At 39.1% G+C, this 26,385-nt stretch overlaps 1 protein-coding gene across 4 annotated transcripts in view; it reads right to left on the bottom strand.

The window, feature by feature from the left end:
* Positions 1-26,385, bottom strand: part of DGKI (diacylglycerol kinase iota) — a 221,469-nt gene that overhangs the window by 66,905 nt on the left and 128,179 nt on the right. For all 4 annotated transcript variants that reach the window (XM_065038789.1, XM_065038782.1, XM_065038799.1 and 1 more), the window contains 6 exons: positions 25,875-25,930; positions 25,058-25,120; positions 24,764-24,837; positions 23,165-23,276; positions 20,427-20,626; positions 3,174-3,274 (listed from right to left, as the gene is read on the bottom strand). In XM_065038789.1, coding sequence (XP_064894861.1) covers positions 3,174-3,274; positions 20,427-20,626; positions 23,165-23,276; positions 24,764-24,837; positions 25,058-25,120; positions 25,875-25,930 — 606 coding nt within the window. The remainder of the gene's footprint in view (positions 1-3,173; positions 3,275-20,426; positions 20,627-23,164; positions 23,277-24,763; positions 24,838-25,057; positions 25,121-25,874; positions 25,931-26,385) is intronic.

Here is a 26,385-nt window from a genome sequence, read left to right as displayed (position 1 = left end):
GACAAAATGACATTCTTTAACTGTTCAAAATTAGGTGTCTACCTCCAGCAGAGTGGGGATTAATCTTCATGGAACAATTTGTATGATGAGTTGGTATACTTTAAGTAGAATTTTAGGTGAAGTAGTTGGATATCAAATCAGTATTTTAAGCAAACAAGGGAAGCAAAATGTATTTACTGTGAGTTAAAATGATCCAGATTATGACACTGATGTCAGAGCTTTCAAACCTCTAGTATGGAAACATGTAACAGGCAAAAACCATAATAACTTCTTTGTTATTTTTCAGGAATAACAGCATGACTCATTATTAACTGGCTGCCTTTTCCTGTTCAGATTGCTGTGAGATTATGGTTTGGTTTTCAAGTGATTTAGGGAGGTAAAAGTGCTTTTAATACTTCTGGGCAGGGGATAGATGGTAATCACACTATTCTGGAATTAAGCTATAGGTACTCTGCCAAAGCCTGGACAGATATGTAGACTGAGTCTCTTGCAAGCATCTAATGAGACTTACATGCACCTGAGAGCTACTGTAGTGCTGAAGGAAGCTAACCCCACTTACAGTAACAGGCCTTGTAGAAACTCTACTGTAGAAACAGGACCCAACGCAAGCATTCTTGTATTTTGCTAGTGCACAAGTATTTTCTGCATTTAAATTTTTAATTCAAACTGACAAAATTTCAGTTATTTATTTGCCATAGAAATGTATTTATTTCCACTTTCCTCCCCACATAGTCACTTTCTTTGTTAAAGGAAGGAAGGTTGCTTCTCCTCCCTTAGCATTCCCCTTCTCCCCTTTAGCTAGGTAACGTTTAGTGGCAATGCTCCATGAAATTATTCAAAGATGGGGACGTAGTCAGCACGCTTATTTCAAGTAAGTATTTAACATATGACAGAGCCAGGCAGGCAGAAGTCCTTAGACTTGTCACCAGAAAACCTTGTAAAATATGTCCAATTAGCTATGTCAGAAATGCAGTTTAAATGGATATAATCTGTTCTTCTTTAAAGAAATATTGATGTAATTTTTTCCAGCTTCCTTCCTCATAAAGCTTAAGTTATGTAGTCCTCTAGTGTAACCATGCAGCTTGATGACTGGCTATGCCTCAGTTTCCAGAAGAGATGTAAGCATCTTGCAGTAAGTCACAGGAAAAGTGGAATGTTAGGTCTATGCTCAGTGAACCACAGGGATTTTCTATTTTTCACTTCATGGAATTCAAGGAGCTGGCTAGAATATTTAAAACAGTTTTGTTTCTGACTGTTTAGAGAACGCTTTTCTTCCCATACATACTTTTGTTCAGTTGTAATTAACATCACCAAGAAGTTCCCAAATCAAGATCAGGCTCCTGAAAACTAAATGTTGGACAATTCTGACAGGAGACACTTAGGTTATATGTCCAGAGAAGTCAGCTGATGAGCATCAGTGTATGCTGTAAATTATGTGTCCTTATACCACACATTCCTAATAACTGCAAGGGGTAAGGTGAGGTATCTTTTCTGATTTATTTTAGGTTGATGGGGATATTATTTTCTTTTTCATATTTTAATGTAAAAACAGTAATGCACAGGCATTACTGAGACAGCTAAAGGCGGACAGACAGGAAAAACGACTTCATGAAAAACATCTAGAGAAAATATTCTAGACTGGCTATATTATATTATCAAGCTGGCCATGCAGCAACTTGAAAGACAAAAGGGTCTTACTGCAAGTGGCCTGCCAATGCTTGAAAGCAATCGTTTTAACTCTTAATGGACAAACATCTACTTTTTTGAATGAAAACCTCTTAAGCACACATTCAGCAAGTGATCAAATCCGTGTGTAATCTAAACCAAATCTCAAAGGTTCTAGATCATTCTCTACATAATATATAACAAATACACACACACACAATTTAACGTCCATAGTGAGGATGGATTAAGATAATTCTCCTCAAATGGAAAACCATAGGATGAATCATCAAATGAAACAGATTGTTTCTGACAGGATTGGATAGATGTGGGTTCAACATGGCCTGACATCTACTCAAGGTCAAATTCTCAATTTAAACTTGAAGCAAATTCCTCTCCAGTGAGCCATAAAGCTCATCCTGTTGAAATTCTTCTCAGTCCAGTGGTGAAGGCTTTGATTGCTTTAATTATGACCAAAACCTGCTAACGGGAACTTCAGAAAAGGTCATCAGGACATATAGTAAAATTTAAGCCATTTGAGGGTTTTTTTTTTTGGAAGGAGAGCTGGTGAACTGGGAGAATAAGGAGGGGTAGGACTAGAGAAGTAGAAGGGAAACAGTTTAACTATCTTACAACAGTGAGATAAGCACACCAATTAAAAGGATTGTCATCCTGTAATTACCAAAGAGCTCTGTATTACAGAGGGAGCTGAAGCTTTGTTGCACAACAAACAGTCATGCTTGTAATTTAATATGAATAATGAGCCAGATGCACGAACAAGACTATTAAATTGTTATCACAAGCAGCCATGTCCCTCATTGATTAATGACTCTGTGTGTCACTAAGGAAAGGAACTCCATCTTTGAGTATGGATCATCATTATTAATGTTGCCAAAGCAACAGGCTGTCTGCTTTTGCCTTGCCCCTGAATGTGGCAATTTAGCCATTATACAAAGAGACAAAACAGTGATTATTCTCTTATGTAGAAAACTGAAGGCTTTTAAAGAATAGGGGACTAGGGAAGCCAGATTTGTTTCCCAGGATAAATGCACCTGTGTAAGAAACACGTTCAAGGTCGGAGCACATTCTCAATATGAAATTAATCATGGTCCCCCTGCTCAGTTCCATATCTGATGGTAATCATAAAACCTTGAATAGTTTAATACACTCATAGAGACCCAGCAGAACCAACAGAAACACATGAATAAACAAGTGTGAAAACCACTTATTTTATGGCAAATCAAATCAACTTGTAGAAGGCATAGTTAAGTAAGAAAACAGGTGAGTTCTCTATATACGCTTTTTATAGAGAGAATATTTATGTAGAGAGAATATGTATGTGCATATACATGCACAGATGAATACACACGCTACATGACTCATCCAAAAAGGTATGTTTGACTCCATGTTTGAGTTTTTTTCTTGTTGTTGTTTTGGAGTTTTTTGTTATTGCAAGATTTATACAGAATGTTCTACCAAAGGCAACTACAACCTGGCTTCTTCCAACTTACAAGCTTCCCGGAGTTTTTCCTTGTCATAATGTAGCCCCTCGTATTCTTGTAAATTTATCTTGTTCACTCTGATCCGCAGGCGATCGGGGATGGAATGAGGACTGCAAGAAAAGAAGAAAGCTTCTCAGACTAGGTGTTCCATGGAAAAGCAAAATGAAAATAGGATAGAAAGCAATTTTAATCTTCCCCGAAAGAAGAAGAGCAAGCCTCTTCAAAACTGGGCCAACACCTTACAGGCCCAACACTAAGTTTAAAATTATGACTATCCACCACAAAACAATACAGACATTACACTGTAAATGACACGCAAGGTCAAGAAGCCCATTTGCTGGCTGTGTGGTCTGGAATTACAGAGATTTTTCTGAGTTCTTTAATTGCTATATAGATACCCCTCCTCTCTGCAGTTTGCCTTTTTGTACATCCCTAGGGGCCTACCACAGCCAGCAGACCTGCTAAGCTGTTTTTCAGAACACAGATGCTTTCTTGGGAAGTCTCTTGGGACAGCCGTTCCTCTGTCCATAAGAACATTCATCCTCATACCCCTGAAGGATCCTCATTCAGCATCTGTTCTGGGAAACAGGAACCAGAAATGTAGCTAAGAAATGGATTTCCACAATACTGAGTCCAATAAACAGAATTCAGGAGGACTTTCAAAAGCAAGCAGCAGCACAGGAACCTCATTTCTACATATTTCAGACACATTTAGGTGTCTTAACTGGCTATATAATTTTGAAATATTCAATGGGTCATTATCTATAAATTTAAGAGTCTGTATGTCGATAGGAAGTTGACCTGAAATCTTTATTTTGATTCCATACTGGCTTCCACCTTACTATAACCTATTATTTGATTTTGTGCTGAATGCTATGTAAATTAACTTAGCCACATTTGTGTTTTCCACTTTTAAAGATAGATAATCTGTGTGTTACAGTGCATATATCAAACATCTCTCCTGTAAGAACTGGCCCCAGGCTTGGGTAGAAGTACATTCTTCATCCTGTACTTCCACCAAAAGACCATGTATTTTCTCTGTTTTCATCTAGTTAGCAACAGAACTCTGCCGGTCATATGACCACCAAATAAAAACACTGCCTTTTCAAAACTGAAATCATGTGCAGTGTCATAAACATACATGCTTACTTTTGTCTCTGTCTCAATTTTAAGATATTTGACCCACAGCATTTGCACTGTTAGTTTAAACACAAACCAGGATAAGCCACATATCCAAATATAAACTTTTTCTTTCTTTTTAAAAAAGCAAGCAACTTTATTTTTGACCTGAAAATAATGCAGATCTGAAAAAACACACAGTTTGTGGCCGTCTCTTGTTAGAGCCACAAGGATGGCATTTATCACTTACTTCAGCATTAGCTTATTGCCTGCTTTCTGTTAGTATAAACAGCTTTGTCACATCTGGACAAATGCAAATAAAGATCGAAAAGTCCCAGTTGAAAAAATCCTCTACTGGCATATGTACTTTTTGCCTAAAAAGTGGTAAAGATGATGCATTGAAGTTGCCTCCAGAACTGGAGCATAAGACAATTCACTTGAAGGATCTGCACTGATGAAATTCATGTTCTGAGCAGGAGTTTCTATATTAACAATGAAAATAAACCCAAGATACATGAAGAACAGTGTAGAAAATATCATAAACATTTAACAGTGGCAGCAAGACTGAAACACTCAGAAACATATAGGCTGCGCAATGTTTTTCCTATGCTGACTGACAGAGACTCTTGCATCAAAATGTACCAAGATATCAGAAAACTGCCTGCATTTAAAATTAGCTTTTGCACAACAATAGACACCTGGGATAGTAACTTACAGCACAGCTTTAGGGGGCAGCTTTCTAATTCAAGTGCCCTTATGTCATCCTACAAAACAGCATGCTCCACCTGCGGGCTCTGTAGCTGGTTCAGCAACCCTGAGAAGATGAGTGCATGCAAATGGATGGGAAAGGTGCATAGATGGAACAAGAACATAATTGCACTGAGTCCAATGCTTCTTCCTTTCTTCCCTTCTTTCCCTTAAGTCAGAAAACATAGGAGTTTAAATACATAGTCTTTGTCTAAGGGGACAAAGGAAATGCTATGCTCCTTTTCCCATAATGTTCTGCCACCACGCCTTATGATGACAGTAGCTCAGTCTTCCAGATGATCACTTCACAACCTGGAGGTTGTTGGGAGGTGTGGGGAAGGGATTTCTTGTGAATTGCCTCTACTTCTTTGAACTCAGCTGGGAGGAAAAGGAGTGGGGAAACAGGAGAATTCAGCAAGTTCTTATTTCTGTTGTAAAATTCAACCATGCCACAAAGATACTCATCCTTCCTATTGGCTGAATTAAGCTAAGTGTAAGCCCAACTCAGAAAACTGTCCCAAACCATTGTTTCTCCTGAAAACAGAACCAAATCTGTACTGTTGTACAGAAATATTTGAACAACCCAAGCTGGAGCTCTATTAAAAAAATAGCCTTTCTAATCCCCGGTTCAAAATAACCACTTGACCACAAGCTGTTACTCCTGTACAGGAATTACTCAACCAAGTAAAGAGGATAATCTAGATATCTCATGAAAGAGGGAGAGAAAAAGAAGACAGAAACACAACAGCTTCTCCAAGTGTATGTTTGCATCCTTTATGTCAATGTGAAAAGACAGTCATTTTGACTCTGCGCTTGGTGCTGAAGAAGACCTGCAAAAAGGGGAGGTGGAGGATGTCAAGCCTGCTGCCAATATCTGCCAGTCCTTGGTTAATTAAATTTTGTCTCCCCGAAACCTCCCTGTGAGGACAAAATAGTGTTTGAACACCAAAGGGAGAGAAAGACAACGCTGACTTCTGTGGCTATGTTGACTCACTACTTAATGTCACATAAGGAAAATGTGAGCTTTCTCTTTATAAATATTATTTCCTGTCCTGAAGCCAGTGGCAACCTATTGCATTTCCAGCATCATCTTCTTGATTCAAATGAGTTCTTTCACCTAAAAGGGTGAAGTGAGCAAGCCCTTTTTATTTGCATGAAACTGGAATAGTAAAAAGATCTAAAACCAACAGCAAGTCTAAAATATTTTTGCCGCTCCAGGAGCCACACACATTCTCCAAAAGCACCTTTTAACTAGGAAATAAAAGGACACTTCCCATGCATTTGTAAAAAATATATTTTTTGATACATCACTGTACTGTGTATCTCCAAATTTGCTTCTGTGGAAAAAAGTAACACACCTTAACACATCTTAAATGTAATGTATCACCTGATGAGAAATAGTTCCCTTCCAGGTCAATCATGGGAGTCTAATCAGCTGGCAAGGGGCAGAGTTTCCTGTTCACTCCCTTTTTATAAAGACGTGGAACTACTACCACATAAGCACTACTACCCTGAGACCCTGGATGAAGTCAGGTCAATGGAGGAGTTTGCTTTAGTCGATGAAGACTGGGTTAGGGAGCAATTAAATAGTCTGGATATCCATAAATCCATGGGTCCAGATGGGATGCATTCCCGGGTGCTGAGGGAGCTGGCTGAAGTCACTGCTGGACCGCTCTCCATCATCTTTGCCAAGTCTTGGGAAACGGGGGAGGTGCCCGAGGTTTGGAGGAAAGCAAATGTCACTCCAGTCTTCAAAAAGGGCAAGAAGGAGGACCTGGGTAATTATAGACCGGTCAGCCTCACCTCTGTCCCTGGGAAAGTAATGGAACAGCTTATCCTTGGTGCCATCTCAAGGCATATCAGGGATAAGAGGGTTGTTAGGGGCAGTCAGCATGGCTTTACCAAGGGTAAGTCATGCTTGACCAACCTCATAGCCTTTTATGAGAATGTAACAGGGTGGATGGATGATGGCAGAGCGGTGGATGTGGTCTACCTTGACTTCAGTAAAGCCTTTGACACAGTCTCCCACAGCATCCTCACAGCTAAGTTGAGGAGGTGTGGTGTAGACAATAGAGTAGTGAGGTGGGTTGCAAACTGGCTTAAGGAGAGAAGCCAGAGAGTGGTAGTCAGTGGTGTGGAGTCTAGTTGGAGGCCAGTATCTAGTGGAGTACCTCAGGGGTCAGTACTGGGGCCAATATTATTCAATATATTCATTAAAGATTTAGATGAGGAAATAGAGTGTACTATCAGCAAGTTTGCTGATGACACTAAGCTGGGAGGAGTGGCTGACACACCAGAAGGCTGTGCTGCCATCCAGCGGGACCTCGACAGGCTGGAGAGTTGGGCGGGGAATAACCTGATGAAATTTAACAAGGCAAAGTGTAGAGTCCTGCATCTGGGCAGGAACAACCCCGGGTTCCAGCATAGGTTGGGAAATTACATATTAGAGAGCAGTGTAGGGGAAAGGGACCTGGGGGTCCTGGTGGACAACAGGATGACCATGAGCCAGCACTCTGCCCTTGTGGCCAGGAAGGCCAATGGCATCCTCGGGTGTATTAGAAGGGGGGTGGTTAGTAGATTGAGAGAGGTCCTCCTTCCCCTCTACTCCACCCTGGTGAGACCACATCTGGAATATTGTGTCCAGTTCTGGGCCCCTCAGTTCAAGAAGGACAGGGAACTGCTGGAGAGGGTCCAGCGTAGGGCAACGAAGATGATTAAGGGAGTGGAGCACCTCCCTGATGAAGAAAGGCTGAGGGAGCTGGGGCTCTTTAGTTTGGAGAAGAGGAGACTAAGAGGGGACCTTATTAATGTTTATAAATATATAAAGGGTGAGTGCCATGAGGATGGAGCCAGGCTCTTCTCGGTGGCAAACAATGATAGGACAAGGGGTAATAGGATCAAGCTGGAACACAAGAGGTTCCGCTTAAATTTGAGAAAAAACTTCTTCTCAGTAAGGGTGACAGAGCACTGAAACAGGCTGCCCAGCGAGGTTGTGGAGTCTCCTTCTCTGCAGACATTCAAAACCCGCCTGGACATGTTCCTGTGCGACCTCACCTAGGCGTTCCTGGTCCAGCAGGGGGATTGGACTAGATGATCTTTTGAGGTCCCTTCCAATCCCAAACATACTGTGATACTGTAAGCAAGCTGTGTGTGCTAAAACATACAATTGGAGAAACTTGCCATTTTGCCCATTTGAAAAGTTTAGCTATTTTAGTCATAAAAATGTAACCTTGGAAGCAGCAGTTTTCCATAGAAAATAAAACATTATCAGAGATACAGATGCTAAGAGGTCCTTTCTACAGGGTAGAGATTTTATATACTTAGCTACGTCCAGTCACAGGTTATTTATTCATAACTCAAACACATACATAAGTATGTATATATATATATACACAAACATAAAACCCATTTATTCAGTGACTGATATCCAATGGTTTTGTTCATGATTTATTTGCAAATACTCTTTGCTCTGTCAGAATACGGCTGACATTATATTAATGTGTCATTAAATTTTATTACCTATTCAATATAGCTTTGGTTAATTCACAATGTTAATATTCATTCCTTGTGCTATCAGACTGGCAATAGACACCAGGAGATATTGTCCTCATCATCCAACAAATCCATCTAACTCATTCACTCACAGAACTCATGAGCTCCACACAAAGTTCTATATAATGCAGCTGAGGAAAAAATTTCCACCATCAATATTTCTCTAGTCTTCACAGACACTGTATAATAATCCATATTATTATACGAATTGCACAATTTATCTTGTTCAGACAAGCTCAGTGTATTCAGAAACCACAAAGCTTAAGTACCTAAGCATGTCTTGTACAAGCTAATAGGGTGATGAATGTCACTAAAAGCAAACATTAGTACAGTATTAATAGAATTGGATGTTTCTAAACACTATACAAAACAACTTGCTCAACTGTAAGGAGAGGAAGAAAACCTTTCCAGATACAGCAGCTGACAACTTATAAATAAATTTGGGGAGATTGCTGCACTGCAATTCAACCTAAAATATTTAAATTCCTTACACTTATTACTCTTCAAAATGGCATATTATGTACTCAATTAAAAGGAATTTAAAGTACAGATGAATGAATTCCATTACCTCCTAAAGAATCTAATTAAGAATCTCATTCCTCAAACACACCAGTCCACAGAATTACATCCTAAAGGCCATATGCCCCATGGGACCATAAAGACAGATTCAGGTCAACTGAAACACTCTGTTCATTCATGTTAATTAGCTATAATGGTTTCACTTAAACACAAACCTAAATATCAATCTTCTCCAATCAGGAGCATAGATAGGCTAGTTTAAGATATTGAATTTTATTTGATGAACTTTTGATTACCATGGACCAGAAGTGCACATTCGTGGCATTATTTAATAACAACCCAAATAAGCCTTGTAGAAATGCTATGCACATTATTTAGTTGGAAGAAGCTATGAAAGATTCTACAAATATGCTATGAGGTCCTATCAAAATCATTCCATTCACATTAAAAAATACACATAATTTCAGTAACAGAGAACTATTTTCTTTCCTTTTGTGTCTGCAAAATGGCTGAATGGTACAAAGAAATTGCATTACTATCTATCAAACAGCATTTGACTTTTCCACAAGAATACAGAAGATCACCTAGATATTGAATAACTCTTACAATGAAAAGGGCATGCTTTCTGGAAATTCTTAAAACTTGTGGACATTCATTAACATAAATATTTGAATTTTTGTTTTTTAAGTCTACTTTCTGTAAGGAGATGTCCATCCCATATTGCACCAGGCTAAACAGCAGAATTGGAACCACTTTTTTTTCAGGAATAGGGCAACGTCATGCTAGATAAACTGTTTGCAAGGTGAAGTCCCCACCCCTGCTGGAAATTGCTTATCAAAGAAGAGGTTTGCATTTGTTTCCCTCCTATGACTGAACTATAACATTTTGGGGGTTCTAGAAGTGTTGCCTTCACCACCTGCCAAACTGTTCAAACCCACAGAAGCAAAGCCACAAGTACCCATTCTGTGACTATGAGTAGAACTTGATCTACTTTCATTCACCAAGAAAGCACACTCAGCATTTGATGAAGCTGTGACTTCCTCCTCTCACTCCTATTAATCATCCAGCAACAGGCAAGAGGATGGCAGCCAACTCACTTGGAGCACACCTGTTTTTCCTAACAAATATGTTTCTGCCTCCAGTCACCCAGGAAAGAATGCAGTCAGAGTGAGCATGGGTCATGCCCTTGGCTCTGCTCCACAACAACTCCATAACACTTCTGCCACACTACCAGGTCAATTCAGCTGGGAAGACAGCCTTTTAAATTATATGTGCCTTAATCCCTATTATCAATTATTTATGAAATCTGTGAAGCATTTCTTATGCTTTGTGCCTGCATAGAGAAAGGAAATAATAATAAACAGTCCAACAACTCTACAGAATCCAGCAAAAAAATTGTGATAAGACTTCCAGAATACACCCACATCAGCCTATATACATACAGATTTTAATCTGATTCAATAAACAGAAAAAGAAATCTTCTACTGCCCTTCCCTTGCAAAAATAAATTTTAGAAAACAACAACAAAAAAAATCACGCTCCTCTGAGGTATGTTTGCAGTGACAGATTAATGAATTACCTATCTCTTAGAGAAGAAATAAACATGCAAAATTAATTAAATGTTCCAGGCTTTACAACAATTGGAAAAAGGAAAGCAGCAACCAGAGGAGAAAAATAAATTAACCTTGATTTGAGATCTCACTGACAGAACTTGAAAATGATGCATTAAAAATAAGCATGGCTTTCACAACTTTTATCTACTTAAAACATAAGAATTGCCACAACAGAGCAGAATCATTGAGCCTCTCCTGATGGACAAATTTCCAAGTTTCAAGGAAGCCCACTGTTATTTTAAGGCAAAGCTCTTTCTAAGTTCTTTACCTAAAAAAATACCCCTAAAATATAAGCTCCACCAATTCATTTTTTTTTTTGTTCTGTTTGATGAGTGTTATCCCAGATAAGCCAGGTTAACTCAACTGTACTAAACCCTTTTGCACTTTCTTACCTCACACTTGCTCCAGCAGGTGCTTGACTGTTTTACTGTATAAAGGCTTGAATCACACATAGGTTTAAACACATGTCCAAGTGCCCAGTAGAATCCTGGCCTTTGTTTTCTTTCTCCTTCACCATGCTAGCTGTGGTTCACTTGCACTTTACACTTCCAAGCACAGTGGATTCTCCAGTAGTAATGATCCCACTAAACAGAAGCCCACATACGAACAAGAAAAACTGGAAAATACAAGACTCAATTTCCTACAATTCATGTAATGGGGAAATGGGAGAAGATACATAAAAGCATTTTCATCCTTAAATACGCATTTGGAGAATAGCTCACTCTAACGCTTTCTCCTTTATGCCTTGTCTCCTACTAGATTTTTTTACACTCTCCTCCTATGGACAACACCCATACTCAGCCTAACCCACAAAGCTGATTCTGTTCGGCATTTGGATCTCTAAAAGCAACAAAATTGTTTCAGAGTACTCCTTTGTTATTCTCACAGGTTTTAGATGCATACCTTGCTGCAATCATGATTCTGTAAACTCTACAAAAGACCATAAACTATTTAAAAATAAGTTGATACTTGTATTTTTGTTTATGCAGATTCCGTAATTAAAAAAAAAAAAAAAAAAAACAACCAACCAACCAGAAAATGACCAATCACACACCACACACACAGCATGTCCAGAGTGCTTATTTCCCTTGTGAAAGGACAGTAAAAGTTATGTAAGTCAATTATGTTTTATTTTTCAAATGTTAATTTTTTTCAGATCTCCTCTGCATCAACCACACAACGCAACTGTATTCTCCCATGTGCATCCTTCTCATCCCAACTGAACACCCAGCTGGAAAATTCAAGTCTTTACTCTCCTGTTAAAAGAGCCTCAATTAAAAATACAACACTTGCATTTACTTATGCACCCTGTATAAAGTTTTGAAATGGATCAGTTCTACTGTCTCCGCAACAAAGACCATATGTGCCTGATAATTTTGGCTGTCCCAAATTCCCATGCATATTCTGCTGCAGAAAACCTGAAATTCATCTAAGGCTGTATTCATGACCAGGTCTCAGCAGAATCTGCCCTGCTGTTCCATACTAACTGGAAGTCAGGCTCTTTCAATATTGTTGAATAACAACAACAACAACGAAGTTTGAATCTCAAAGCCGACACAATCCAAATCAAATTTCCCTAATATCTCATGGGTTCTTATTTTAATTTGGCAGACATATTAATTGGCAGCCACAGTGCAGTAGCATGTTTAATCTATTTTTACAGAATTTAAGATACAGAATATCTTTGACTTACAAATTAGTTTGGGGCTCCTAAGTCTCTCTCTCCCCCTGTCTTATCCTGACAGCTAATATCAAATGAGACAGTGAAATGAATTGTATCAAAACCTGGAGGTAATTTTCCAAAGGATATCCCTCAGTTTGAAAACAATACCCATTCTCCCACACCCACAGCTTACTTAATGTTCTGTGTAAGCAATAAGGCTTATCTCAACTTTTTTCTAGAGGCTTTTTTAGATACTGCATCAGTGAGACAAGTTATTTGTATTACTTTCTGTTCCTCAGCAAAGTACAGCAAATACAATCCAGGGATAACGCACACTGAATTTGAAATCTTTCCTTGTTTGCAAAATAAGAAGGAGGAATTTGCAGCTTTCTGAAACTTTACAGAATCACAGAATAGTTGATGTCAGAAGAAACCTCTGGAGGTCATCTGCTCAAGCAATGGCCACCTGCACCAGGCTGCCCAGGACCATGTGCAGACAGCTTTTGAGTATCTCCAAGGATGGAGACTCCACAGCTGTGGCAGAATGCAATTCCCCCCCCCGCCTCTCTCCCCCTCCCTCCTTCAGTATGGAAGGAGTGGGCACATCTCCCTCTTTCTCTGCTACTTGAGGCTAACAGCTTCTTTTGTTTGGCCCCAGAGCACCCTGGCCAGGGCCATTAGGAGAAGGGAGTGTCGAGGCACACTGAGCCACGCCCAGCATGGGGATGTTTTGGGAGGCTTCAGGGGCACCCACAGCCAGTGTGGGGGGTGCAGAGAAGCTTCTAGAGTGCCTACAGTCAGATCTGATCAGATAAAAACGGGATTCTCGTCGAGACTCCGCCCTTTGTCACGGGTCTCTCGGAGCAGGAGCAAGATGCTGCCACCGAGACCCCTCCCCGGGATGGAGACTCCGCTTGCCTTGCCGCCACGTGTGTAAGTAAAACTTCTCGCAGGATTGCGAGTATATTTATACTTTTCGTGCACATATGCACGTATAACTTTCCGCACTCCATATGAGTGCGTGTAAAATTAATCCTCGCACAATCGCGAGTGTATTTTCCTCCCATGCACATATGCACGTGTAACTTTCCGTGCACATTTGCACGCATACTTTAAATTATTTCCTCGCACAATCGTGAGTGTATTTTCCTTCCGTGCACACTTGCACGCGTAACTTTCCGTGCCCAATAGGAGCACGTGTATAAATTATTTCCTCGCACAATCGCGAGTGGCCGCCGAGAGCCCCTTGCACAATCGCAAGTGTATTTTTCTCCCGTGCTTCTACATAAGCACGTGTAGGATTCTGTGCACACTTGCACATGTAAATAAATTAACCCTCGCAGGATTGCGAGTGTATTATAAATTTACCCTCGTGGAATCACGAGTGTACACTTTCCATACTCACTACGAGTACGTGTATCTCTTTAAAAATAATCCCACACCGTGTTTAGGCAAGTGTGTACTTCTCCGGGACTCGGGGATGGCTCCAGCATTGTTTTGAGTGAAGCCAAGTGCATGCACACTGTGGACTGCCTGTTGTGTTAGTTGCTGCACCTTAAATAATTTTCCTCAACTGATATCTGAACCTTTATTTAAGTCACTTTGGAGTGCTAAAACCCTGTTCCTCGCCTGTCTAATAAAAGTTGTTTTGGACCCTGTTGTCCCTTAAATTAACCTATGGGGTGCCTCCGTGACAACAGCCTCTCTGGACAACCTATGCCAGTGCTCGGTCATTTTTACAGTAAAAGCTTTTTTCCTGCTGTTCAGGAAGAACCTTCTGTCTTTCAGTTTGTGTCCATTGCCTCTTCTCCTGTCACTGGGCAGCACCAAAAAGAGATTGGCTTCTTTAGATTCATTCTTGAGATACCTATAGACTTTGATGAAATCACACCTGAGCCTTCTCTTTGCTCAGCTAAACAAACTCAGCTGTCTCAGCCTTTCATCACAGGAGGAATGCAGACCAGGATACCATGAGCCTTCTTTGTCACAAGTGCACATTACTGGCTCATGGTCAACTGAGTGATCACCAGGATGCCCATGTCCTTTTCTGAAAAGCTGAAATTTGCTTTTAAATTTATTCAATCAACTTTCCCAAATAACTCTTGTTTTGTTGGACCATCTGTTGCACATGCTCAGTCTTTAGAACAGAAAAGTGTTGATAGGTTTTCTTTTAGTTATACCATTGACTTTTTCCTATGATAGAATAAGAATCATTCTTTGAATCAAGTTTCTGTTCTGAATACTTGGATTTATAGCTTTGAAAGTAGTTATTTTCCATCATGCATTTCAAATTAATCTATTGGATAGTCATGAACTTGGGAAAGGTATCCCTCAGAAGAGTGGCAAAGCAAGAAGAAAAAAAGAGTGTCAACAAAAAGTAAAACATGGCTTTTTTTGATTGAAAAGTAAAAAAGCATTTCTGAAGACAAGCTACACTGCTGGAGTTGACATAAGATATTAAGCTGTGTTTTGGTTTTTCGTTTGGTTTCTGGGGGAACTCAAGCACCAGTCCAGCTTAGGGTGGTTTTGGGGTAGGTTAGTGTTTTGGTGGTTTTGGATTTTTGGTTTGTTTGTTTGTTTGGGGTATTTTTGTTGTTTGTTGTGCTTTTTTTAAATTGTGGACACACACAGGTTTTCATAATATGGCACGTTTCCATAAAAAAGATGAATTAGAAGATACCAGCATACGATGGTACAAGTGTTTTTAAGTGCCAGTTCACCACATCTTAAAAAATACATTAGACTCTTGAATAATTTAGCTACTCTCTAGCAACTTAGTACAGTGGAGTTGCTGACAATTAAGGTATTGCCAAGGTGGAGGGGGTGTCTCCATCTTCAATGCAGCTGCAGCCAATATCAAGCCACACCTCTGGGGGACTAGTTTCCTGTTTTGATCACCTCTATCTGGAGATACAGCTTATGGCTGAGTTTGTTCACAGTATGTTTTTCATAAAAAAAAGAAACAAGTATAGAGAGCTCTCAGCTGCTTCAAGGGATATAGCCTGGCACGTAACTTCTGACCTGCCTGTTGCTATGGTTTTGTCTTGCAAGCTGGACTTTTGGCTGAACCTGTTCACCATCACCAGACATGCCCTGCTCACCTTACTCAGGTACTGTGGAACTGTGCCCTAGCTGCCAAGACCACTGCCTTGTGCCTGTCATGCTGTCACCTGAGCTGCCATTTCCCATTCCTCACTGGATTTTACTGCCCTGTCTCCTGGTTGAATGACACACAGGGTAACAGCAAAGAACTATGGAACTTTGAAAGTATAAAAAAGCCAGGTACTCACACAGTGAAGGAATCGGGGGGAGCTGAGACTCTTCTCAGGTCAGCAGACTGCACTTTATGGATACTATAGACAGCAGGAAATGAGTGACCAGGAGAAAGACAGCACACAGTGTGGACAGACAAGGAAAAAGACAGGAGAGAGAGAGGAAAGAGTGGAAGAGAGAAAGACATACAACATTTAAACAGAAACAAAAGGAATGTGTCACATAAAAGTTGAATGAAGAGACATGCAGAGCTCCAAGTTCACACAAGGAAGCCAAGAGCAACAGAAAACATGCAAATGGAGAAAATTCACTGCTACATGGCACAATGGAGCTTTCTAAAGATGTGAGCGAGGAGGTCCAATGGCAAGCTAGGCACATGGCTATACAAGGAAGACGAGGAGCCCCAGGATTTGTTCCACAGGCACTGACAAATTTCAAGGCAGCAGACTTTGGAAGCAGGTCCAGAAACACAAAGAAACATCCAAGCCAAGATCTGAATGGATGGAATTGTCTCCAAAGGTTGTCCAACTTCAGTTAATGTGGAAAAAAAAAAAAAATACCCTTACTGGAGATTTTGTATCCGCAATGACAAATTGCTGTCTCCATTCTTCTTTCATGTACCTTAGGGAAACATGCATTTTATATATAGCAACTCTCAAGACTGACTCTCTTGGTATTTATACTCAAATGACCCCCTTATTTCTCTCAATTGTATGGAATGTATTTTTTTCTATGAGCTGTTCCCTCTGCTTTCTCTGCCATTATGCAGGACATTCTTCCTTAACCCAAACTAAAAGCCAGTGAAAGCAAAATACCATCTTTTGAGGTTCTTAAAATGATCATTAACTGAAACTTACTGAGCAGCACACTAAACTGTAGTTTCTAATGAAAAAATAACTCATGGAAAATTGAACCACAGCTTTTCTTCTTGTTCAACATACATTTTGCTTATAGCTCATAAGAACCACATTCTTAGCTCAATCACAGAAAACTAAGTTATATGTTGTCTCTTTCACATGTTACCATGATCAATAACAAAGAAGAATGAGAACTTAGCCAGCAAGTCTTTTTGGTGAAGGAGAATAAGAACATCATTCACTTTTTTGCAGAAAAACAGTTTGCTGATCTGGCAGTAGCAAAATTTTCCTTTTGCTGGTACAAACAGAAAAGACATATGAAAAGAAAATAAACCCACATTTTTCCCTCCACAACCTCACTATCTGCCTTGTTTCAATCCTGAACAAGTATGAATAGCATCACCTTATACTGTTTATTCCTTGTACCTAAAAAGTTGATTCTGGCTTATTGCCAGAAATACTTATTGCATTGTTACTTATCTCCATTGTAGAGTAATGCATCGTAGGATGAGGAAGAGATTATGCCTGCCTTTTTCATTTGGACAGCCTCCAATAAAAATAAATTAGAAGAAGCACTCTAACTGTATTCACCAAGTAATGACTTTGCTCCACTATGCTTCAATCCAAAATTTTAAAGTTATTAGAAGAGTACACACCATGAACAGGTCATCTTCACCAACTCAGGAGTACTTACATAATCTGTGTGTCATATCAAAATAGCTTAATTTTCCCAAAGGAAATATTAAAAAAAAAAAAAGAATGCTTGATGAACAGTAAGAAGACAGATCACTAGTTGCAGCAACTAGCCCATTAATAATTTGGGACAATTAGTATATACTGAGAAATCTATTTTTAGGTCATTCAGAAAAGATGAAATAACTGAATAAAATATTAATTTCCAGTAATTTGCCCAGCTATGACAAAATGCAGCACATTATATTTACTTGTTACCCAATAGCTTCAATGAAGCTTTTCATGTTGTTGCTATCAAAGGGAGGCTTCTTCAGTTCAAGTAATCCCACAGAAACACTAGATTTTTGTTCCTTAACTCGCCACCATTTTTTTTAAAGACTAGAAAATATTAAGACCTTTTATACTGTCAAAAGTGCTGCTGAATATTCCCCATACCTTTAAAAAGGCAAATTATTTAATTACAGATAAAACAAGGATCCTCAGCATATTGGAGCCTCTACTTTGAAGTTCTGTATAGAAACATGAGGCTGTCTCCATGTAATTAGGAGGTGTTGAAAGCACAATAGCAGGAAAATGGAAGGAAAACCAGGTCAAAGAAGGTCTGAGCCCCCTTTCTCATATGCAAGTGTCCTCTCAGAGCATCTATAGGTTTTGAAGGAGAACAATCGGAATCAGGAAGATGGGCAACTTTTGCAGTCAGAAAATAATCATGTTTCTAAAGCCCTCCTGCATGAAATATCTGTTCTTCTCACTTAGCTACATTACATATGGGCTCTTCAATTTTAAAATAGTATTCCCTGGAAACTCAAGCGCATCCACAAAACAAACAAACTCACTGTCCTCTCTAAACCCCCTCTCCTTAAAACCTCCACAAGAAAGGAGAACAGAGTAAGAAAAACACAGTGTAAGCCTTCCTCAAGTTAAATTTTTTTCCTACTTATGACACTGCACTAGCTAAAACTCCAAAGACTGTTCCTACTGCTCTCCTTATCTAGCAATAATACCAAAGCAGACAAGATAATTTTTTAATCCCTTTCCTGGCAAGGAGCTCAAGAATCACTGTATAACAATTAGTGGGCTAAGTCAAGACTCACTTATCTCACACATCTAGCATTCCAATGACAGTCACAAAAGAACAAGGTAACGCAATCCTATTGCATTCAACCACATATAAGGCTTTCTGGGAGATTTCAATGGAACAGGGAGATATATTCCAGATTTGTTTATCTACATTTTTAAACTTGATATTTAATTGCAATTTTTCTGTGTTCTGAAATACTGCACATCAGCACCATATTGAATGAACTTCTTCCAAAACTTCATAAAGTTTAACCTTTACCATGTCATTTACTTTTTATCATGCCCGCAGATTCAACTCCTCTCTCTCATTCTCTTCAACACTTAAGACCAAAGTACATACACACACAGATATCTAGGTATAGATATAATTTTAAATGTATACACATACCATTTCTGATATATGAGGCTGAGACTAGAGTCTCAGTTTAATTTGTATTTTCCCAAGACATAGGTCTGCAGGCAAATATCTCAGCCAAATCAAAGTACTGACAACAATGTAGTCTACTATAGCACATTGAAATCAAGCTAAACCACAAACAACATCATCTTGACAAGTGGCGTATGTTATGAATCTATATTCCTCTACCACAGTTTAAATTCAGATCTCAAAATCCAAGCCTAACCATGCTAATTATCAGGTTGAAATATCAGGAATTTTTGTGTTACATTCACGTTAGGCTCCATCAGTGTAGAAACAGATGCCATAGGATTGGTCTCAGCTTTATTCTAGCTTTCACAAATGACTGAGTTGTGGTTGGATGAAGTTTGGCATTGCTGCCCACAGGCAAGTGTCCGCTAATCTTCACCACTCAAGAAAGAAGAGTCTGTCTTATGTATTTTCCAAGCAAATTGGGACTGCACATTACAGATATAGGCTTCTACTGAAACTTAAAGCATTAACTTCAGTAAGAGAACACAGTGCTAGATTGAACAGGAAGATGTTGAAGTAACCATGGAGGCTTTGATTATGTGGAGAGATTGTCAACCAGTGGATTACAAGAAGCTCTAAAGGGCTGGAGTCAAGGTTTGAAGTGAAGCAATATCTTCCACTAGATAATACAGTTGAAAGACACAGACAATCTTTAAGATACCTGATGAGAAGTGTACCTGAGACCTTGTCTGTTTTTTCCAGTTAAATGAGCTAACCTAATGAAAAATATTACATCTCTTCATAAACCTTCCTTCACCATTACAGCTACAATAGCAAAATCCCCACCCCACTGTGAAATTCACAGTGCATAGATGAGTGAAATGTGCATCTTTGATAACTTTAGCTCAGTACCTTTGTAAAAGGGGCAGACTGTTTTGCTTCCTTTAAGATCACTTGATGAAAAACAGAACAGGCACTTACTACGTCACTCATTTTAGCAACAAAGGAGGCCTTCTATTTGAGAAGCATAATAGTAAGGCTCTACAAAATAACCTAAATAATTTTATTACGCACTTTCACAGGTAAAAATTTGAAATTTTTTTTGGTGTTACCATATCTCCACAGCAGTCACAAAAAAGGTTTAATTACAGAAAGGAATGTTAGTCCTGTCTTGTCTTCTTCACATGTTTCTGTTTTCCAGTTATCCTAGCTTTTCTCTGTTTATCTTTAGATTACTCATTTCTCATTGGGGTTTCCATATTGGAGCAGGATTCCCCACAAAGTGAAAACAGCCCTTTCTGAACCTCAGGTCCTTCTCCATAAACAGTCCCAGGCAGCATGCTCCCACAACAGAGACTACAAGATGTCCTGAGTAATTCTTGATTATGGCAATTTGTTACAGAATCTCCAATGAAGCTTAAAAAGCAGATCAATAAAGAAAATTAATCAAAAGAAGTCCAAAGGCAAACCGCACACATATGCAGAACTGTCAGAAGCCAAGAGGCACACCGCTGAGCCTGCACAAACCTCTCAAAATAAATAACTGAAAGATACAACACCTTTCTAAAAGCAAGACAAAAGGTAACCCAGAAGATAAAAGAATAAAAGGAAAATCAGGTAAGCATTTACAATACAGTGAAGAGGGAGTTCAGAAGGTGGGATTTTATTTTTTTTTTTGTAAATGAGCTGCAAGTCCAGTACATGCAAAACCTGTGACTGAATATGCTGTCCCAAACAGGCCTCCCGCCACTAGGACATGCAACATATCCAACTCACTCATTCAACAAAGGCATGGACGTTCTCCTCTTGCTCTTCTGCACCATGTTGGCTTGATTCCTTAAGGAGATTCGAATGAGTGAAGGAGCCAATCGACATGGTTCACCATCCACTTGCATGGGAATAGACTTGTATGTTAAAAGTGTCACCTCACGGCACTGATGCAACCTTTCTCCATGACCACCAACCTGCAGAGCAGCCTGGAGAGGAGGAAAAAAAACCACCACCACCACACCTCAGAACAGATAGTTAAGGCAGTTAAATTCAAAATGCAGTATTGCTGACAGTAACCATTACACAGTATGCCATGTGTAAGGCATTCTGAAGAGTCACAGTGAATGTATTTTCACTTCAAAATTGCAAAGCAGGACTTAAAATTTCACAAGGAAAAGTGGTGGGCAACAACCAGATATCTAACCATATGTACTGCACATCTCATTACCTTGGTATATGTCAAGCATACTACACACATACAAATGTGTATACATACGTATGTGCATGCAGAAATGAATACCTGTGTTTATTCTTTCAATTTTCAGTTTGGTTTGGTTTTACACCAGCAGTAATGCTACTGATTATTTGCTTTTAGCAAAACTCTAATTGGGTACATCTGCGAGACAGAAAAATTATTTCCACTTCCTGAAGAGAATACAGTCCTTAATGTGAACCAGATAAATCCAAAATCCTTATCATGAAAGTTTACACAGCAACTCAATCTTGAGACTAGACAGAATGAAAAGAGCAAGTGGAAGGACCTTGTTAAAAACAATTAAATATCATGTTCAAGAGTTCATTTCAAAGAAATGAAACAAGGAGGGCAATGAGCAAATCCTTCAAGTTCTAATCAGATGTTTTTTGGAGGAAATGTGGTTTGTTGTTGTTTGTTTGGGTTTTTTTTTGTTTGTTTTTTTTTTTTTTTTTTTTAATTGTAGTATGACTACTAACCCTTATCTATCAGATGCAGAAAAAAATTCTATACTAATACACTACTAACAGAAAGCAATGTAAACGCAACTCAAGACCTTAATATCCTGCTGTGTTCACTTAATGTTATGGATCAACAACATTATGGATCAATAATATTAATAATAACACTTCTTGTAAAGTACTTCTCTTCCTTGCTTTCACAGACCTTCTTGGGTATGACCAAGCACATCTGGGAGACATAGAGCAAGTTAGGATTATATCATATATCTATACAATCTAGGATTACAATGGTTACTCAGTGTGACACCCAATCCAGACTTGTAGACTCCCAGTTTTGAACTAGGCCTCCTTTAAAGAGAAACAGCAGCTCAGAGGGCCCTACCACTTCAATTCAGTCCCTGCCAAAATTGTTAGTAGATTTGAGATCACTCTAGCTACTGCAAGTGGCTAGAAACAGACCAGTGGCAAAAGATTCCAGCTGAAAATTGCCAGTTGGTACATGCTAAATAGATTTTTGACAGGGTTTTCAGAAACATACCCTAATATCTTCAGGGGTGAAGTAACAAATGTTCATTCCACAACATCTACTAGACTGACAAACAGAATTCTGCTTACTTGTACATTATTTCCCTAATTCACTAGATCCATCAGGAGAAAAAAGAAAAGAGAGAGAGAGAGATCAAAAAAGAACTATTAACCCAGACTTCTAAAGAAATGATTGTTGATCAAGACACCCTTTAGTTTTGCTTACTTTGAAGATTATATTTGTCTGAATTTCTCTTTAAGAAAGCAAACACGGTTATCATGGGTATTCGTTGAATGTGATATGCACTGAGGGCAGGTCACACAACAAGTAATTGTGTGAGTTGAGTGAAAACAGGCTTATCCATGTTAGCTTTAACCTAGTCCACACAAGACATAGCAGCAGCAAAGGCCTAAGAGTATGGACTTAAGCATGAACTAAACAAACCTGCCAGGAAGCCCTGGTATGTGCCTTCTGTTGGCCCCAGTAAATTCAAGCTGTTGTACCTTAGGTAGATCAACACTAACATGAGGAATAACTGTCAGCTCTCTGACTGTATTTAATCATCTTTTGAAGAGACTGTCACCATGTTTAACCACTGTGATAGTAGGACACTGTGGTATTTACAGTGAGATTGCTTTTATAGTAGCTCAGGTTTTGTTCACTTTAAGGACAGCACTGACAAAACATACACTGCTAAATTAATGTTGTTGGTTGAATTTTCTTTCCCTAACAGAGCAAAAATGAAGACAAAATTTGTGCTGGAAATATTGCACAGCTATTACTAAATTTTCCCGACGTTTTTAGTGGGCATATGGAAATTGTATGGGCATATAATTTCAGATAACATTTGTTTCCAGTAACCTGTTTTTAAAAAACAAACGAACAAACAAGATTTAAATGTATAAAAGCCATAGATCAAAATATATAAAAGCTGAAAAAAACAGCAGTAATTATTTGACCACAGAACATTCCCACAATAAAAACATGCATGCATGCTGTTTTTACTGTAGCAATCTTGCCATTTAACTTGGGAGTTCTATACATGCAAACTAACCGTATTTTGCAAAGAGTACATTTTTTTTTATTAAATAACACTCATTTTATTAGAAAACTACAATTTGTCCCCCTTATTTAAAACCTAATGTTTTGGCCTTGGCTCACTGAATATGTGGAATCATGGTGGTTCTTAAGTAATGAGGACAACTTTATACTCTGTAACACTGCCCATGGAATTCAACAAGTCTGGTAGCACCTGCGGGAAGGGTCACACCTGCAATATACTCACCAGTGAGGCCATGGTGAACCCAATAACTTCAATGTAGCCATCATCATGGCGTTGAGGCTCAAAGTCTCTGTGGTCTCCAGGGTTTCCCCAGGGCATTGTGCCAGCGCAATACCTGCAGAAAGAGGTTTGGAAAGTAAACTTTGAGACCCTGATGGGTCCCGACTAGTAGCCTGACTATTAGCCTCTTCTGCTGTCCTCCAGAAGTATCCAAATATCCATTCCAGGATTCAGTTCAAGAATAATTAAAAGTTATGCTGGTAAGGACCGGACAGAAAGGAAAAACCTTTCTCTTGTTTCCAGGCTGGTTCACCATCCAGAAAGGTATCCATCATGACCTTTATCAGGTTCCTTTCTGATAGGAAAATGGGGAAACACCAGGAAACAGGTAAAAGAGCAGCAGCACTTTGTTCTCCCTACTTGCTTGGCTTTCTGTAGACAAGCAGTTGAGCCAGACAGTTGCTTAGGCCCTCTGCTAGGCAGACATGGGACTGCAGCAGCAACTCCAGCCTTGGAGCTCCATTTCCTGTCTCCCTACTGGCTCAGAAGGTCTAACAGCATAAGGAATGCAAAACACTTCATAGCTTTAGGAGGCAGGGAGAAATAAGAACCAAGAACAAATGCAGCTGTAGCATTTCTCCTACCATTAAAGAATGGATGTAAAAGTGAACTAAGAATGTTAGAAGGGAGTAGCTTTGGGGAGGTGACACCAAGTAGAAGCCTGCAGTGAGGGCAGTGCAGGACTCGAAAGATCAAGTGCTTGGGACTGCAAGTGGAACAAAGTGGTAGGCTGTCTAGAGCCGTGGTCTCCAAAGTGGGTTGTATGCACCACAGTCAGTATCCACGGAAAATCCACAACTGATAAGACAGGGTATTTGACGAAAATATGGTTTGTACTTTTAATAAGTAAATTTTAAAAAAAAACACATTTAAATAGTTTTTGTTTCATCTTTATTACATCCTTTCTTTATTTGTATTTTTCTGTATGCTTTACAATGTATGCAATACATTAGTATAGTAGCAAATTTATATAATTTATAAATATACATATGTTGGAGTGGTGCTCAAATTTTTTTTTAATGATAGGGACACACAATCAAAAATGTTTGGAGACTACTGCTCTAGAGAGCAGGAGATAGACAATTTTTAAGAATATAGCTATATTCCTACTTGGGATACCTCCTACCATGTGAAAAAACTGCATTTCTTTAAACTGTTTGCTGTTCCTTTACCAGAAAAATATTGATCCTTCCCCCAACCCCCATTCTCCCCCATTTTTGTGCTCCTTCTTTCACACTCTACTTCTTAACTAAGTAAAGACCAGGCATCTGTGTCTTCACTATATTTTTTGCAGGTTAGGTGCACAACTTCTGAAAGCGTGTTTGATAATCATTTCTGCTATCTCTGTATCAGGATATTCAACTTTTTAAAGAATGGTTTCACCACACCTTGAACTCTCATCCCAGCTCTCAGGAGGCAGCACAGTGGCAACACACTTCCTGCACATTCACCCAGTCTAGGACAACTTGTAGGTATCTTTTTAAAAAGTTATTATTTTTTTTTTTTTTCTTTTATAACTGCAAGCATATGTCTTGAGCTTACCTGGGTATGTTTAAAAACACTATACACTGGAACTTCAGCTCCTGGATCTTTGGAGTCAGGTCTGTACCATCACACTACAAAGCCAAAGTGACAGAGCACAGAGAAATTGCTGAATGGAGCCACAGACAAGAGAAGTGTTGCTGCTTTGTAACAACTTTCCCAAGACTTTCCTTGGAATGTGCTGCAAATGTCATGCTCAAAACTGAAAAGTAACAGATCCATTAAACTCTCACCTCACTCTCTCTCCATTCCCCTCTCCTCCCGCAATACTATGACACATTTTCTTATACTTACCACAACCTTAACGTGCTTGGATAAATCTCTTGAGCTTCTTTGCAAAAAGTCTGTAAAGGCTGCCTGCAACAGAAAATAGTGCAGGAATTGTCATCAGTGCTTCCACTCTTTTCTTTCCCCATTTCTTATCCCACCACACAGCTAATTACCAAAATGCCATTCTTTTGTCAAACCTATTCTTTCTTGCTCTCTGAAGACACGATTGTTTTTCTTTTTGTTTTTTGGGGGGAGTCATCCTTCAGAAAGACATTATATGTCATGCATTATCTAATTAGTGTTTCTCTCTTAATAACCGCATTTTACAATAAAGCATTGTCCATGTACCTCCTAATGCAGAAGTGGGTAATTTTATTTCTACATTCACATATGAAAATAAGTCACTCCAAATAGCTGATCTCTGCCCTCCACTCCCCATGATCCTACATCCAAGACTACTCCTCAAAGCTACAAAGATACAGGCTAAGACTCAGGGAATTTCTCTTGGAAAGTCAATATCAATGTGCTTCCCAAATTCCGAAGGAAGCAGAACAGTTTGCCGAGAAGCTCATGAGCCAGAAGCAGGAGAAAAAGACATGACCAGTACTGTGTCTAAAGGAGCAGCATTTCTCTCACCTGCTAAGCACTGTAAAACAACAGCGCTTCAGGCACTTTCCAGACATGTGTGGCATTGCCAGAAAGAGTTCATGTGCACTTTAAATTGCAAGAGTCAAAATGAACTGGCATGAGCTCCTGATGTGAGAAAATGAGGGTGAAAGTACTTAAGAAAACACTAACCCAATTAAGTTAGCATGATTCTGTAACATGAATCACAACTCACCCCTGCATAAAACATTTTGTTTCTAAACCGGCTGTTGAATTTCTCTGGATTTGCTTCTGTGAAAGGATAAAAAGGAAAAATATAAACACGCTAAGAAAACATGTAGATTCCATTGTACCTTCACATTTCCTGATAGCACTATAGTGCTTTTAGCTCATATCACTCAGTGAAAATATTAACATAAATATAGTTTTCCTGTGTGAGTCCCCCATCTGTGCCATCATCTGCCATCAGATTTCAAACATTGATACTGAATTCTTCCCCTTCCCTGTAGAGTGAAAATAGATGGAAACATGAGCAAAGAGGTAACAAGAGTACAATCAGTTAATTTAACACCTCTCAGACTATTCATCTTATGATCCCTCAGTGCCATTTGTGGGACTTCTACCAACACAGAACAGACCTCTAAGAATTATTAGAAATCCATGAAACACTAACCCATGCTTTAAAGCAGGGTTAAAGCATTAGTAAATTACAAGATGAAGCAGACATTTAAATTCCGATGTGTTAC

The sequence above is a fragment of the Columba livia genome, chromosome 1, assembly GCF_036013475.1.
Source record: "Columba livia isolate bColLiv1 breed racing homer chromosome 1, bColLiv1.pat.W.v2, whole genome shotgun sequence".
Taxonomy (NCBI): Eukaryota; Metazoa; Chordata; class Aves; order Columbiformes; family Columbidae; genus Columba; species Columba livia.
Note: the sequence above shows the minus strand (reverse complement) of the source record. Positions and strands in the feature narration are given on the sequence as shown.